Source organism: Neoarius graeffei, chromosome 25 (genome assembly GCF_027579695.1).
Source record: "Neoarius graeffei isolate fNeoGra1 chromosome 25, fNeoGra1.pri, whole genome shotgun sequence".
Lineage (NCBI taxonomy): Eukaryota > Metazoa > Chordata > Actinopteri > Siluriformes > Ariidae > Neoarius > Neoarius graeffei.
The window spans coordinates 40,469,046-40,485,400 of NC_083593.1; the positions used below are offsets into that span (position 1 = coordinate 40,469,046).

Here is a 16,355-nt window from a genome sequence, read left to right on the forward strand (position 1 = left end):
CACTAGTATATAAACTCTGTATAGTCAGCTGCTTCAGACCACCACTGACCATGGATGCTGCTGCACCAATACCTCCTCGCCGTCTATTGGGATTGCTGAATGTCCGAGTACAACTCCAAGAACTCCAGCGAAGACGTTTGGGCGTGCTGGCATTACTTATCCGTCGTCGACTCTAACCTGACTCGTACGTGCACTCGTACCATGGATTCGTTAACTGCACGAGCGCCGCGCGTTCAATCGTCCAATTACCAGATGAGTCGCGCCACCCTATCGCACTATCTTACAACACCTGCTTTCATTGTACAACAGTCGCAAGATATATCGCAAGATTTCATGCTTTTGCATTGCACAACGGTCGCTTTAGACGTGCAGGTTTTGCACGACTACTTTTTCATATGCGATTATTTCGGCAACAGTTAACAATCAACATAAAAATGTATCGGTCGCACGAATGTTTGGTCGCTTCTGATCGTGATCCAATTGTGAAACATGCTTTAGCAAACAAATATCTGTTGTTTTAGCTCCAAAAAGGCTGACTTGCCTTCAATTACCATCAGAGTTTCCACATTAGGTTCAGGGGTCTCTTAACAAGCGCGAACATAGATGACAGTGTGTTTCAAGATCCTGAGGCAAAGGCTGAGATTCCGATTGGTCCAGAAAAAATGTCAATTATAAGAATTGTCCAATAATGGCCTATAACATGGCAGCAAGCCCACCCCCCCTCTCTTGACAGGCGCGAGCTCAGTTGAGATTACGATCGGCCCAGATGCCGCCCCCCCCCCAAAAAAAACCTCTCCGGCTCTACACGATTCACGTGAATGACCCAATTGACAATGAAAAAGGTGACTGTCGCCAAAAAGCGACAAGTTTGCAGGTATGCTTCATACCCCGACACATCCATCACTCTAGAATAGGGCAAATCTGGACTTGTCAAACCACATGACCTTTATCTAATGCTCCAGAGCAAATTGAAGCTTTTTCTCCTGATCAGTCTCACTAATAAGTGGTTTTCTTATGGGCACACAGTGGTTTAGTACCAATCCTGAGAGTTATCACATTGTGAGTGTGGAAATGTTCTTAATTTCACTATTAAACATAATCGTGAGTTCTACTGTCGATTTTCTTTTTTTCACTTTACAATTTGACTTCAAGCATTGAAGGGATTTCTGATCTTTGTCAGTCAGGATCTTTTTCCAAACACATTTTTTCCACGAAGTTGATGGTTCATTACCACTCTTTCAGGTTTTAATAATGCATTGGACAGTTCTTAACCCAATTCCAGTCATTTCAGTAATCTCCTTAGTTGTTTTCTTTTCTTGCTACAGGCCAATAATTTGACCTTTCTGAAACACAGTAACATCTTGTCCATGACGACATGGTTATTTAAGAAAAGCTACTCACTGCATCAGTTAGGGTTAAAAGAATTGTTGCCAGTTGAAACAATCACTGCAGTAATTATCCAATCAAAGGTTTTTAAGTATTTGCTTATTCGTCATTGCATTAGTCCAACATATCAGCTTCACTCCTTTGTTAGCCATACCTGCAAGGCCTCGGTTCTGTTGTGGAAGTCATTGTCCTCTGGAGGTTTGATGAGGTAGCAGTGGTTACAGCACTTCTTCAGCTCCATCATAATGTTGAGGAAACCAGACGTGCTTCCTTTTGTGCCTTTGCTAAGTGCCTTGTAGTTTCTCGTCAAGATCCACCTATGAAAACCAGTTATATAATTATTCACAACCGCCTGCTAATCATTGATGATTCTACACCACTGAGAAAACGCAGCACTCGCCAAAGCAATTTGAATGCTAATAAATGTTTAAATCGCTTTATTTAATAAGCGAGCAAGAATGTGGACAGTCAAAAATGCTCTGTCATACTTGTAGTATTGTTTCTGGATGGCACTCATCTCCACCCTAAGGATCTGTTCCACCTTGGCAGGTAGTGACTTCTCCACATCCTTCTTGACCCTTCGTAGGAGAAAAGGCTCCAGCTCCTTATGCAAGCTAGTGTAGCCCGAGTCCCTGCCTTTACCATGTTCTTCCTCAAACCGTTCCCATGAGTGAAACCTGAGAACCAAATCCCCCAAGTAAATTTAAGTGCAACCATAAAACAAGCCCAACAAGACAAAAATGAAATACAAAACAGGGTATCTGCACATTTTCAAGTACAAATTTAAAGACTTAAGACCTTTTCAAGACCTCTAAATGGAAAAATTAAGACTGTACCATGGCAAAGAAAATGATAAATATGACAACTTAAAACTGTTTTCTGCAATAGTTTTTTTTTTTACTAACTTTAAGAAGAATGCACACAATTGGCGAACAACAGGGTGCATCAAAGGCAACTGTTAGACATGCAAACAGCTCAAGCAAAGTCGTGTGTTTTGGGCCTGCAGAACTACTGTAGCAGCAAGGAGAAGACTGGTGTTTACTGGAGAAAACACCATGAATCATTTCAAAAACGAAAACAATAAAAACGGCAAGTAGAACCAGCTGAACAACCTTAGCCGGCATTATTTCAATCCCCAAAGATTATCTTTGATGTGTGATTTTGTGTCCGATGGCAAAATCAGTCTGAGTGTCGTACAGTATACAGCTGGCTGAGGAAGTTCTCGAGTATCTTCTGCATTATAGCAGGTAACAGCATAAACCTGTTTATGCAGTCATACAATCATCAGAGCGTTACATTAAACACAGAAAAACAACTGTCACCTTTCATAACCATTATCAATATTAATCAATGTGTTGTAATGACTGTAAACTAATTATCATCAGTGCAATTGTTATATCAATGCTCATTATTCAAAAATAATCTATAATCCATGAATTGTTTGTACTACTACTACTAACTACTTTTTTAATAATAATTTTAAAAATTAACTCAATTTTATAACATTTTAATCACTACTTATTAGCTATATTAATTGAGTAGCAATTATAATTCAGTATTATTAATTACTACTTAATTAATAAGCAGTGATTATCAAAATGTAATTTAATAATTAGTAATTATTATCATCAACTACTAAATTATACTAATAAATAATAAGTTGATTATTAAAATGCTATAAAATTGAGTTACAAGATTAGTTAAAATTATTAAAAAAGTAGTAAATTAGTAGTAGTAGTGATACAATTATTCATGGATTATAGATAATTTGTTTTTAATAGTGAACATTGATATAACAATTGAACTGATAACATTAACAAGTATTACTCGTAGTATTATTGTTTATTATTAGTAGTAGTACATTTATTTTATATCAATGTTCACTATTTAAAAAAAAATCTATACTCCATGAGTATTTGTTTGCATTCTACCAATTACTACTTAATTATTTGCAATAATTTTTAACAATTTTATAACATTTAATAATCCCTAGTACTTATTAAATCACTAATTCATAAGTAGTAATGATTAATAATCAATAATAACTTACTACTAATTATTAGTGGTTATTATTCTTATTATATTAAAAACACTGTTGTAGACGATAAGTAATAAAACAAACTTTGTACAAATTATTTATATTGTACTATATTTAGAATTATTGTATTTTCTGGAGTTCTTTTTAATTGAGTTTTGAAATAAAGGTTATTTATATATTTATATTAAACTTAGTACAATAAACAATGTTAATTATGTAAAAAATGATGCTAATCATCATCATCATTATTAGTAGTAGTAGTATGTCCTATAAGTCCCATTTTCCATCTGACTCGTGCGCATGCGCGAACCCCCCTGCGTTTCACTCCGGAGTGCTTGACCTCTAACACACGCGCGCGCCTCGTGTCCGTGAAAAAACAGTTTCCCAGTCCACTGTGTCCCCAGCGCTGCGTTACTGTCTTTAAACACATTTGTGCGATCCAGCGCTTTTTATTGCAAACGAGTCTTCTCCTTATTTGGGGGGTATCTGTCATCCCCCAACCACTTGTCGTTAAACAGACATCTTCCCATAATTATCAATGCTTTCTAGCGCCCACGTAAGCTACCTGCGGATCTCTCACTCTTCACAACCACCACACCACACTTCCTCCAGTAGCCTCCTAACGTTAGTTCTTGATCTACAGAATGCATAGAAGACGCACAGAACCAATGCTGCCCCCAAAAGGTACGCTGGTCACTTTTAAAATTACGGTTAAAAAAAAAAAAATACCCAAACCGGATGGAGACATTTCACTCATTCGGTCCAATATTAAATTTAATACCTCCCTTTCGAAAATTCCAGTCATTCCAAACAATTTAAGACATTTTTAGGCCTTGAAAACAGAAAGTTGTATTTAAGGCTTTTTAAGGACCCGCGGGAACCCTGCAAAATGGGGAAAACATTTCTAACACGTTACAACTAAAAAGCAAACGTCCATGTTGTATGGTGAGCGGCAATGATATTGTAGTGGGCTCATACTTCTCTGGCATGATGAAGTGGAGGAGCGACCACAGCTCTTTGAGGGAATTCTGCAAAGGTGTTCCTGTGATAAGGAGCCGGTGGTTGGACTTGAAATCAATCATGGTCTTATACAAAAGGGAATCATCATTCTTCAACCTGTGGGCCTCGTCCACACCAATGAACGCCCAGCTCACGTTCCCCAGAAACGACTACACAAACACAGAGACTTAAATGTTATTTCTATTAAATTGCTGTCCGAGTGCCAAAACTAAGGACAGTTAAAGTCATAACTGAAAGTCAGAAACCCACAAGTGACAGACAAATGAAACTTAACAGGAGTACATGAACCAGAATTGTAAGCCATTTTTAAGTCATACCTTATCTTTCAAGAGGATTTCGTACGTTGTGAGGAGGATGTTCAGCTTTAGCCGCTTGTTGTGGGCATGCATCCACTCATGTGTTCTGATCTAAAGAACAGTACAACAATTATTAATACACCGTTTCAAACATAATGCACCGTAAAAACAAAAAAGCTTGCTTTTCCAAGTAACAAGGACAGCTCAAGCAGTGTGTGAGAATGGAATGCATCTTTGCTAAAACGTGATATCTACGTTATTGTAATTGTTTGATAATGTGGTCAGTTATGAGACTTTAAAAGAAAAATATAATTATTCCATTACTAATAATAAAATTCTCACTAATCTCACAGTGAATAAAACTTGCATTTAGTTTGCTCCATCTTACCATGTTCCTACTGCTGATGTCACCCAGGTAGACGACCACATTCATCTGCGGGGCCCAGAGATGGATTTCCCTCTGCCAGGAAGTGAGTGTAGACAAGGGTACCACCAACAGGAATGGTCCATAGAGCTGATGCTCATGGAACAGATAGTTCAGAAAGGAGATGGTCTGAATGGTCTTTCCAAGGCCCATCTCATCTGCCAGAATACAACTGTTCCCTCTGGTAGCAGAACAAGATAATTAACTCTACAAATTCAGCTGATCCAAAAAAATTAAAAAAAAGTTTGTCACCAATATCAATTTAATATTTATATTCACAAAACAGTATGTTACACGAGTCTCTCATTCTATGGAACCAAAAACCTGAATTTAAAGGAACAGTCCACCGTACTTCCATAACGAAATATGCTCTTATCTGAATTGAGACGAGCTGCTCCGTACCTCTCCGAGCTTTGTGCGACCTCCCAGTCAGTCAGACGCAGTCAGACGTGCTGTCACTCCTGTTAGCAATGTAGCTAGGCTCAGCATGGCCAACGGTATTTTTTGGGGCTGTAGTTAGATGCGACCAAACTCTTCCGCGTTTTTCCTGTTTACATAGGTTTATATGACCAGTGATATGAAACAAGTTCAGTTACACAAATTGAAACGTAGCGATTTTCTATGCTATGGAAAGTCCGCACTATAATGACAGGCGTACTAACACCTTCTGCGCGCTTCGGCAGCGCATTGATACGGAGCTCAGATATCAATGCGCTGCCGAAGGTGTTAGTACGCCTGTCATTATAGTGCGGACTTTCCATAGCATAGAAAATCGCTACGTTTCAATTTGTGTAACTGAACTTGTTTCATATCACTGGTCATATAAACCTATGTAAACAGGAAAACCGCGGAAGAGTTTGGTCGCATCTAACTACAGCCCCAAAAAATACCGTTGGCCATACTGAGCCTAGCTACATTGCTAACAGGAGTGACAGCGCGTCTGACTGCGTCTGACTGACTGGGAGGTCGCGCAAAGCTCGGAGAGGTACGGAGCAGCTCGTCTCAATTCAGATAAGAGCATATTTCATTATGGAAGTACGGTGGACTGTTCCTTTAAGTCTTTCTTCTTAAGCAAACCGCTTAACCATGTGGCAAATCAATACTATTTACCATTACAGCATCATCTTGAGCAATACGGGATACTCAATGAGGACATACCTGATCAGAGAGCACTGTCTCCCATTTACTCAAACGGGGACTGATAAATACACTCATTGTATCCGATTCATCCATGTTAAGAAAATTATTGGGTGCCAAGCACCTTTCATAGAAAATACAACAATTAATGTACAGCTGAACATACTTGCACCACGAATGGGCCATCCAGTTTAAGCCGTGCAGCTGGTAGTCTCGAAGCTCAAGCCCTTCCCCGCCGATATAATGAGGCTGTTTCTTCATAGGCACAAACCGCGGCCTCAGCTTTAAAAACTGAACAAAAAAAAGTGCACATTCCTTCACTGCATGGAGCCATTAAATAAGACTGCAGTGCACAGATTTATTAATTTTTTATTGGGCTTGTTTTAGAGCACTCTAATCTTTAGTCTGTTACCTTGCAGTCCTTGGAGGGGATCGTTTTGGACTGGTTCCGGCTCATGTAGGCATCTATGTACTTCTGGAACTTTCGAGCAATAAGTGCCCCATCTTCCCAGCTGCATTCTGAATATGGAAGCCCTTGCCATTTGCATAAGTAGTCTGGGTAGCCTGCTGCCGACTTCTGATTTGAATGGCCTTGCAAAATTAATGGTGATGTGTGTATTAATATAACAGTTGAGGCTGGACCCCAAAATTATGCAAATACATCAATAAACAAAATGAGGAGTTATGCATCTTCTTACCAATAATCCTCTCCACAAGCTGATATTGTGAATGCAGGTCATCCATGAGCTCCTGCTGGCAGTTGAAGTATTCCACATCTTCAGGTGAAGCTGCTTTGAGCCTGCATTAAGAAAATGCAACCACTGTCTCAGGCTTCACCTATACAAGCAGAAAGCTCCGACCTACCACACTACCAACAAAAACCTTACCACTTTTTCTTTTCCTGATCCTTTTTTTTGAAATTATCCAGTTTCTTCATGCCCTTCACGTTCTGCTGCTTCAGTGTCTCCTCCGTCTCCCAAGTGTTGTGAATATGTGACCAGCCTTTCCATTTGATCAAGTACTGCACGTCTCCTGGCTGCTTGTTTGGGTTGAAGTTCGCATTAGGGTCTCCGTCAGCCTCAACAGCATAGACTGTGGTGGTCGCCCCAGTAGCTGTAAACAAACACAACGCATTTTTGTGCACATAAGCAGTCATGTTGGAGACCAGAATGGGAAAACAGACTGGCCTTGTGTAATAGCATGAAGCTAAAACTCAAATTACAAGTCATTTGTCAACAAACAGGAAAACGTCAAACATCAGAATATTTACCTCCTTTTAATCCTATTCTTACGCACATGACTCTTTCCAGAGTCTCAAACTCATCTTCCTCAGGCGGTGGGACGTCCTCCCCACACACCTCCACCAAATCGTCAGAGTCCGTTTTCAGTTCTTCAGCCTCCTTATAGCTGATGTTCACTGTAGCCTGCCTCCGAGGACCAGCCAGAGCCTTTTTATAGTCATCATCCTCGTCTGACGAAGAAGTTGAGGGCTTCTTTTTTGAAGCCTTGCTCTTTTTTCCATTTCTGGCATTAGCCCTGAAGAATCAGAGAAGCGATTAGAGTAACCACTACTAGACTACGTTCAGACTGCACCCTGAAATGACCCATATCCGATTTTTTTTTGCCCATATGCGACCTGTATCCGATTTGTTATTGACAATCTGAACGACACAGATCCGATTTTTTCACATGCGACCCAGGCCACTTGGATATGTGGTCCTAAATCCGATGCATATCCGATATTTTCACATGCGACTGCAGTCTGACCGGACAGGTCGCATTCATGCGACCTACACGTCATCAACAAGACACAAACGTCACTATTCTGCGTTGGCTAATCCCGCCTCTTTGGTGGAAAACAACAACATTTGTACAGTTTTCAGAATTTAAATAGACTTTTATAGAATTGATCAAGCTAATGGTGGATTTGGTAGGGACCTGGATGTTTATCTGTTAGCCTGATTAAATAAAACAGTTTCTATAACTGATTTATAACTTAAACCATCCTGTATTACAAGATTATAAGATTGTTCTGGAAATTTCCAGTAATTTGACACCTTCGGTCTCATTACTCTACTGCCCACATTAATCAGATTATTGTGCGAGTTCCGCCACCGCCACAAAAACCACATCGCCAGGTCTCGCCTCATCTCCATAGCAAACTGCACTGGTGTTTATGCACCCTGAGCCAGCGCTGAGAGAAGTTGCAGAATTCAGCTGGCTATAAACAATCTAAATAAATATTTATAAAAATGTAGAAAAAGTTTATTAATATGACGAAATAAATGTGTGCAAATTATCTCATTATCTCTAGCCGCTTTATCCTTCTACAGGGTCGCAGGCAAGCTGGAGCCTAGCCCAGCTGACTACGGGCGAAAGGCGGGGTACACCCTGGACAAGTCGCCAGGTCATCACAGGGCTGACACATAGACACAGACAACCATTCACACTCACATTCACACCTACGGTCAATTTAGAGTCACCAGTTAACCTAACCTGCATGTCTTTGGACTGTAGGGAAACCGGAGCACCCGGAGGAAACCCACGCGGACACGGGGAGAACATGCAAACTCCGCACAGAAAGGCCCTCGCCGGCCCCGGGGCTCGAACCCGGACCTTCTTGCTGTGAGGCGACAGCGCTAACCACTACACCACCGTGCCGCCCTGTGCAAATTATTAAGCCTGAATTAAGAGTTTGGTAATACAGTGGCCGTATCCCAAATGACTCCCTACTGAAGCTCGAGTGCACTATATGAGCAATTCCAGCGTTATGGACGTGACACTTGAACTCAAAATGGCAACAAATGACCCAGTGCATGTTTTATTGTCTCCCAGTATTTAAACAGGTGTTGCATATTTTAAGGCTGTACCATACTGGAGAAGTGATAGAACAAGAACACTTCCTATAGTACATCTCGGGCATGCCAGAAAATGCCAATAAAAGATGCGTTATGGATGTGACAGAAAAAGTATAACTTTTCTTGGGTGACTGTACATTTTTATCAAACTCTGTGAAATCGTAAACCTAATGTCAAAATAGAGATATCCGTTTGATAGAGGGGTCCAAGGTGAATATTAAAAAAAAAATCTTTGTTTAAAATAATTTGTATTTCATGCAGAGTTTCGGAAGGAAAAGTTAGCGTTATGGATGTGACGAAATTCCGTTATGGATGTGACGCGTCTGAAATAGACATGGCATATGTTTAGAAAATCAGCAATTTAACCACCATAACCCTTTGAAAAACTCTCTAAATATCAGCTAAAACTATCAAAGTTCTTAAATAATATTTAGGATGGCTATTGTTTTGCGGATTTTAGCATACATTTCTGTGGCTTGTGGCAATAGTATAGAATTGTACATGATCAAAGTTGATTTTAGCTTGGGTTTTACATTATAAGAAAGAAAGACTGACTGTGACATATTAGGTTGGTTACAAATTGGTTCAACTTATTCACATCCGTAAAATACAGGCCTTGGTGATATCTCTGGGAGTGGTTTTGATGTATTACATGTTGCTTTATTTTTGCATGGTGAGGTTGACATTTACATGGAATTGCCCATATAGAGTTTACTTCCTAGTAACATGTAGTGCACTTATATAGAAATTAGATAGACATTTAGGAGTCAACCCTCGTTACCAGGCTACACGTTTTCATTTCAGTTCAGAAACCACACACACACGAGACCTCACACTTTAAACACTAACCAGATAATTAAACAAAAACAAAAAAAAGAAATCATTAAACTTGAAGAGTGCGCTTTTTTTTTTGTTTACGTATTATGTAGATGTGCTTACTACGTGTCAATTTGCGCATGTGGGACACTTTTGGGTCGTTTTCCATTCATATTGGAGATCGCATACAAGTCTCACATAATTGGTAATGTGAACGGCCTAACAAAAAAAATCAGATTTCGCAACAAATCGGATATGGGTCGTTTCAGGTTGCAGTCTGAACGTAGTGCTTGAGAACATAAAACAGCATTTCTCTCATAAGCATTAATATCCTGGGGCCCAAATCTTTACTATTTCCCTTTGGCAAAAAGTTTGGGTTTTACATGTTCTGTATAAACAGTTCTTTATTTTTTCAGCATTAGCCTATCCTCCTCTCTTTAGCAGTTTAAACAAGAAAGATTCAACTTGTCTGTTTCAGATTTTAACGTTATGCTAGTGTGTACATCTTTATTTTGGCCAGTGGCTCTTAAAAGCAAAGGTTTGGTAAATTAATATGCAAATGTTGCTCTCAAAGCCAAATGATTAAATAAAAATAAAATTAAAGAAAGATCAGACTTGATGCTGTTGAGGCTTTGAAGAATTTGGAAAAGAGAAACCATCTTAACCCAGTGCTTTTGAGACCAACTTTCTATGAAACATTATGACTTTTGTAACAGATGTGTTACTGTGCGTTCCAGAGGATGAAGCATAAACCTGAGTATATTCAGAAACCACAAAAGCTTTTCTGTACAAAAAAAGCAGCTGGAACCCTCAATATATGCTGACTTCAGAAGTGACATATCACCATACTTGTTAGGTGGCTTCCTGCTTTTAACTTTGTGGCTAGGTTCATAGTCTGAAACGGACTCTTCACTGTTCTCCACCTCTTCTTCGCCTGAAGAATTAGACGAGTCACTCCCTGAACCAGAGTCCGAGTCAGATCCAGACGCAGAGTCCGAGTCAGATCCAGACCTGCCACACACAATCATTTAACAGTTTTTCAATGACTGCAAAATATCCTGACCCCAACAACCTGTAGATTTAGTGATGCTTAACGGTTGGACTCACCCTTTACTCTTTCGCTTCCTCGAAGAGTCATCATCTGAGTCATCACTACTAGAGGATTCCTTAACAATAAACACACACACACCAATTACTAAAGGGCAGGGTCCTGGAATGTCATTATGCCAAGCCTCTTGTACAATTCTTTAAGTCTATAAAATGCCTTCATGTAGATGTCAACACAATGAGAATACCATTAGCCCAGCAAGAATCTAGTGCTGCATCAACGAAACAAAATGATCCAAGAGCAGAATAAGAAAAGCAAAACTGATTCAAAACAGTCATTTCAAATGTCCTGCAAGGTCCTACCTCATCCGAGTCACTGTTTGAGGAGCTCTGTTGCTGTTGTTGCTGCTGTTTCCTGAGCAGAGCTGACCTCTGCACTGCCAGGATACTGGGATTAGACTTCCAGAACTGCAACAAAAGGATATAAAGTAGGAAAATTTTAGAGTATACATACATACATACACACACAAATAAGTGAAACTGATTTATTTATTATATACATAAAAGTACACATACACGTGTGATATATAATAAAAAATATATATATGGTGGCACGGTGGTGTAGTGGTTAGCACTGTCGCCTCACAGCAAGAAGGTTCTGGGTTTGAGCCCAGTGGCCGACAGGGGGCCTTTCTGTGTGGAGTTTAAATGTTCTCCCTGTGTCTACGTGGGTTTCCTCCGGGTGCTCCAGTTCCCCCCCACTTCCTTTAAGACATACAGTTAGGTTAAGATGGGGTGGCCTTGGGCTGAGGTGCCCTTGAGCAAGGTACCTAACCCCTAACTGCTCCCTGGGCACTGTAGTGTGGCTGCATGTTCACTGCTTCAGATGGGTTAAATGCAAAGGATGACTCTCACTGTGCCTGAAGTGTGCATTTGACAAGTTTTTATTTTATATTATATATATATGGTGTGTGTATATTATACACACACGTGCACACGTGTGTCTCATCTCATTATCTCTAGCCGCTTTATCCTTCTACAGGGTCGCAGGCAAGCTGGAGCCTATCCCAGCTGACTACGGGCGAAAGGCGGGGTACACCCTGGACAAGTCGCCAGGTCATCACAGGGCTGACAGACACAGACAACCATTCACACTCACATTCACACCTACGGTCAATTTAGAGTCACCGGTTAACCTAACCTGCATGTCTTTGGACCGTGGGGGAAACCGGAGCACCCGGAGGAAACCCACGCGGACACGGGGAGAACATGCAAACTCCGCACAGAAAGGCCCTCGCCGGCCACGGGGCTCGAACCCGGACCTTCTTGCACACGTGTGTATAATATATAATTTACTTATCTATACATCACTGTAGACTGGTTTAGTGTGGATTCTCTCTTAGCACAAGTTTTAAAGGAATAGCCTGACTGAAAATGTTCAGCATGGTTAACAATAAAAGGAAGCCAGTCGCTACCAATGAGCATGCTGTAATTTACATAATGCTAACTGTTAGGTATTCATCTTTCCTCTCCCAATAGCCTTGTAAGGATAATCTGGTCGACTGCATGTTCTCACTAACAATTACCAATGACCATCTTCATGTGGTGTGATGCTTTTGGGAAACACAGAACTCAATATTTTAACACTAATCTATGACCACAAAATGAGACCTTGGTTTAATCTCTCAAATCATAAAGCCTTACTTCTGTGGAATCAATCTTGGCAGAGTTATTCTGACCATTCTTCCCCTTGGACTTTTCAGAGTCAGAATCGGACTGGCTGCCCGAGTCTGAGCCACTTCCTGAGTCGCTACTCCCTGACTGGCTGCTACTGGAGCTGCTACTGCTGGAGCTAGAACCGGAACCGGAACCAGATCCAGATCCAGACCCATCATCCGAGTTACTGAAACACACAAAGCAGTTTTATGTTAAGATACAAACACATTTGCCCAACTGTCACATTAATTTCTCTTTCATTTCTAAGAAGTCAACGGAACAAGGTGATTCAGTTTTTCTGATATCAGTGCTGTCAAACAAAATGAAGACAAAAATACAAATCTGCAAACAAGTGGACAACTGCAGATTATAAAACAATTTACCATAATAATTGTTAACCATAATACCAAAACATGTACAGAATAACCAAACTATACTTGCAAGCTAACAAAACACACGGTGAGCACACAAAACAACTGAGCTATATGGCTGAATAATTTCCCTTAGAATAAACCACCATGGCTATGGCACAACTAGGAGCCATTATGAAAATACATACCTATCAACCTCCAAGAGGAATATCAATACAGTCATTCTAGGAAACATTGTTTTACAGCTGTCAGAGAAACAGGTGAAATCAGAAGGGGAACCAGTTAATGGTGAAGCTTTCAAAACATTAACTGTCGTTTGTCAATCATTCTATGCCGCTTTTCCACTACCAACGCGGCTGAGTCGGGCTGAGCCGTGCCGAGTCGAGCTGAGTGGGGCTGTTGGAGTTGCATTTTGACTACAACTGCGCTGAACCATGCTGGCTGGAAGTGGGTGGACACATTGGGTGGAGTTAGCGAAAGTGGGTGGACGTCACGTGATGTCGTTAGGCAGCGCAAACAGTGACATCAGTGACCTTTTAAGCGGTAGTCTCACGACCCGGATAGTAAACAATAAACATGGAGGACATGGAGTCGTTAGTGTTTCTGGTCTTGGTGCTGTGGCTTGTTGTCACCGACAACACCAACAGATACTGGCAAGAGCGTATAGATGAGGCGAGGCGCATAAGGCTTCAGAAATTCTCGTAATTCTTCTTCTTCCGGGTTTACAGATCCCAGTGTGCTCGCGGGGCGTGTGTGGGCATGTGAGGACACTCCTCCTCACCAATCAGTGCACAGGGGAGTGTCTTCTCACGCCCCTAGCCCCACTCGGCTCAGTTTGGCTCGCTTCAGCCCCACTCCAAAACCGTGTGAGTTTTGGGTGCTGAGGAGGGCTGAAGCGAGCTGAGTCGTGCTGCTCTGGGGTAGTCGAAACGCGAGCCGTGTCGGGCTGAAGTGAGCTGAAAAAGGGTAGTGGAAAAGGGCCACTAGAGTCACACTTCAGCTATGTTTACTGGGGGCACTCTCCAGGCTCTGACTTAAGGAACGGACTAAACCAAACGTACAGCGTGCAAAACATTGCGATTAAAAGTCTCACCACATGCAAAGTAACAGCACTGCATTGCCAACTTTAATGTAAACTTTACCAAACAGATATCCCAGGGTGTCTCAAAAGTCTCCATACATAGGGAAAATTAACACTTTTTCGCAAAATGTCTTCCAAAATTTTTCATGCTTAGTTTAGCTCTTTTTTTTCCTTCAGATAGGCTTTATCAAAAGAAGAACATACTGAAAAAAATCACTCATGCTTACAGCACAAAATCATTTAAAGGGATGCATATTACATGCACAACACCACGTGTTAACATGAGTTCATCGTGACTGTAAGAGAAGATTCTGTGCGTGTTGATAAAGAAATGCCAATCATGTAGAGGATGTTTTGTAAGTCATCTTTCGGTTGCTCCTGTACGTTCAGGGTCACCACAGCAGATCTGTTCCACATATCTGTTGTGCATGACGCAACCCTCCACAATCTATCCGGGCTTGGGACCAGCACCAAGAAGTATGATCTATCTATCTATCTTGTACAAAACCCCAGTGGTTGGGTATTTTACCTAACCTGCATGTCTTTGAACTGTGCGGGGAATCCGGAGCACCCGGAAGAATCCCACGCAGACACAGAGAGAACGCGCAAACTCCACACAGAAAGGCCCCCGTCGGCCGCAGAGTTCAGACCCGGAACCTTGCCGCGAGGTGACGGTGCTAACCACTACACCACTGTGCCACCCTTGAGGATGTTTTGTAAATAAAGCTACATTTTGCTTTAAAAAAAAAAAAAAAAATTACTTTCCTCCATGCAGGGGTGACTTTTGGGACACCCTGTAGTTTTCTTTACCTGGATTCTCCGCTACTGTTGCTCACACTTTCATCTTCACTGCGGCCATCCATGGCTGTGGTTTAAATATTTGGGTCTCCAAAGCAAGCAATGTTTGCTATTTGGCCTGACCAGGTTTTTGAATATCCCAAACCTCCAGCTTTGTACAGTGACGCTCACCTGTAGAAACAGAACAGGACAGTTACTGTATTTAATCAAGATGAGAAATGTCAATTTAGCACTAGAGTGAGCTTGTGTAGCAAATTTGTTTTAACATGATTACACATGTTCCTGTTCCAAGTAGTTAAAGTTTGTAGTCATCACAGTTTTGCAATTAAAGCAAATTACAACTGGGTATGAAGCAGAAACGAGTACAGATGTAGTCATACATCCAGATCACTCAAGTCATGAACATGCTTCTTGTAAGAAGCTTTCTGAAATGAATGAACAATGACAAGTCAAAATGAAACGTCTACGAATTAAACACGACAACTTTATTCACTTTTGCACTGTACACAATCAAAATATAATGAACAAACTACTGTGACCAACATGAGATTGATAAACATGTGTCCTGCGCCCAGGCCTGCCGTTAGGCCTCAGTAGCGGGACTCTCCTGGACAATGAAGCCCGAGCAGAACGCTCTAACCGGCGGCCAAAGTCACAACACACACCCTGGGGACGTCCATGTCGAGCAATACCGACAAACGAGGTCATGCAAGTTCTAAAACAAACAAACAAAAAAATCAACCCGGTGTAGTTTAAATCTTGGAAGTTAGTTTACTTTCCCCATACAAGAGCTTTACAATTCGCGGTCCATTTTAAATCCAGCCTATCAACCGCTACCTAGCCGACTGAGCTAACACGCTAAAGCTTAAAACCGTGTTTTCTTGACGAAAAGTTGCATGCTAGCACGTTAGCTAAACAGCCGCACAGCAACCAAGCAAGCTAACTAGCTAGCTAGCTAGCTAGGCTCTACCAGTAAGAGCGGCGTGTTAGCTATTTTGCTAAACACAATGTTGTGGCAGAATGTCTAAAATATCAAGAGGTTTTAAAAATGAATAAGCGAGTGAATAAATAATATTAACACAGGCTTTTTAGTTTTTGCTCTTTTAAAATTAGCACATGCTGCTGAAAATACAGGCTTATGGTTACATCTTCGTTTACCCACTTTAGCAAGACATGCTAAGCTAAGTGCTAACTAAATCTACGGAGGAGTTTGGCTCAGAGAAGTAACTTAGCTAACTTTACTGACTCCGGTGAGTGTTATCGACTACAAGCGACAGAGAGAAAAGGCTTCGAATTGCACTGTGGCTCGGATAAAACACACAGCGTTTGAGTTTTGACTGGATGCTGGCTTCCCGCACTGCATCATC

At 41.1% G+C, this 16,355-nt stretch overlaps 1 protein-coding gene across 2 annotated transcripts in view; it reads right to left on the reverse strand.

Moving 5' to 3' along the window:
• chd1 (chromodomain helicase DNA binding protein 1) overlaps positions 1 to 16,355 on the reverse strand; it is a 43,732-nt gene that overhangs the window by 26,808 nt on the left and 569 nt on the right. For both annotated transcript variants that reach the window (XM_060909167.1, XM_060909166.1), the window contains exons 2-16: positions 15,001 to 15,159; positions 12,727 to 12,925; positions 11,386 to 11,490; positions 11,083 to 11,141; positions 10,825 to 10,986; positions 7,572 to 7,837; positions 7,189 to 7,414; positions 7,000 to 7,100; positions 6,714 to 6,892; positions 6,468 to 6,592; positions 5,129 to 5,345; positions 4,762 to 4,851; positions 4,403 to 4,593; positions 1,875 to 2,063; positions 1,541 to 1,703 (exon numbers count right to left, since the gene is read on the reverse strand). In XM_060909167.1, the coding sequence (XP_060765150.1) occupies positions 1,541 to 1,703; positions 1,875 to 2,063; positions 4,403 to 4,593; positions 4,762 to 4,851; positions 5,129 to 5,345; positions 6,468 to 6,592; positions 6,714 to 6,892; positions 7,000 to 7,100; positions 7,189 to 7,414; positions 7,572 to 7,837; positions 10,825 to 10,986; positions 11,083 to 11,141; positions 11,386 to 11,490; positions 12,727 to 12,925; positions 15,001 to 15,053 (2,325 nt within the window). In that variant the 5' untranslated portion in view covers positions 15,054 to 15,159. The remainder of the gene's footprint in view (positions 1 to 1,540; positions 1,704 to 1,874; positions 2,064 to 4,402; positions 4,594 to 4,761; positions 4,852 to 5,128; positions 5,346 to 6,467; positions 6,593 to 6,713; positions 6,893 to 6,999; positions 7,101 to 7,188; positions 7,415 to 7,571; positions 7,838 to 10,824; positions 10,987 to 11,082; positions 11,142 to 11,385; positions 11,491 to 12,726; positions 12,926 to 15,000; positions 15,160 to 16,355) is intronic.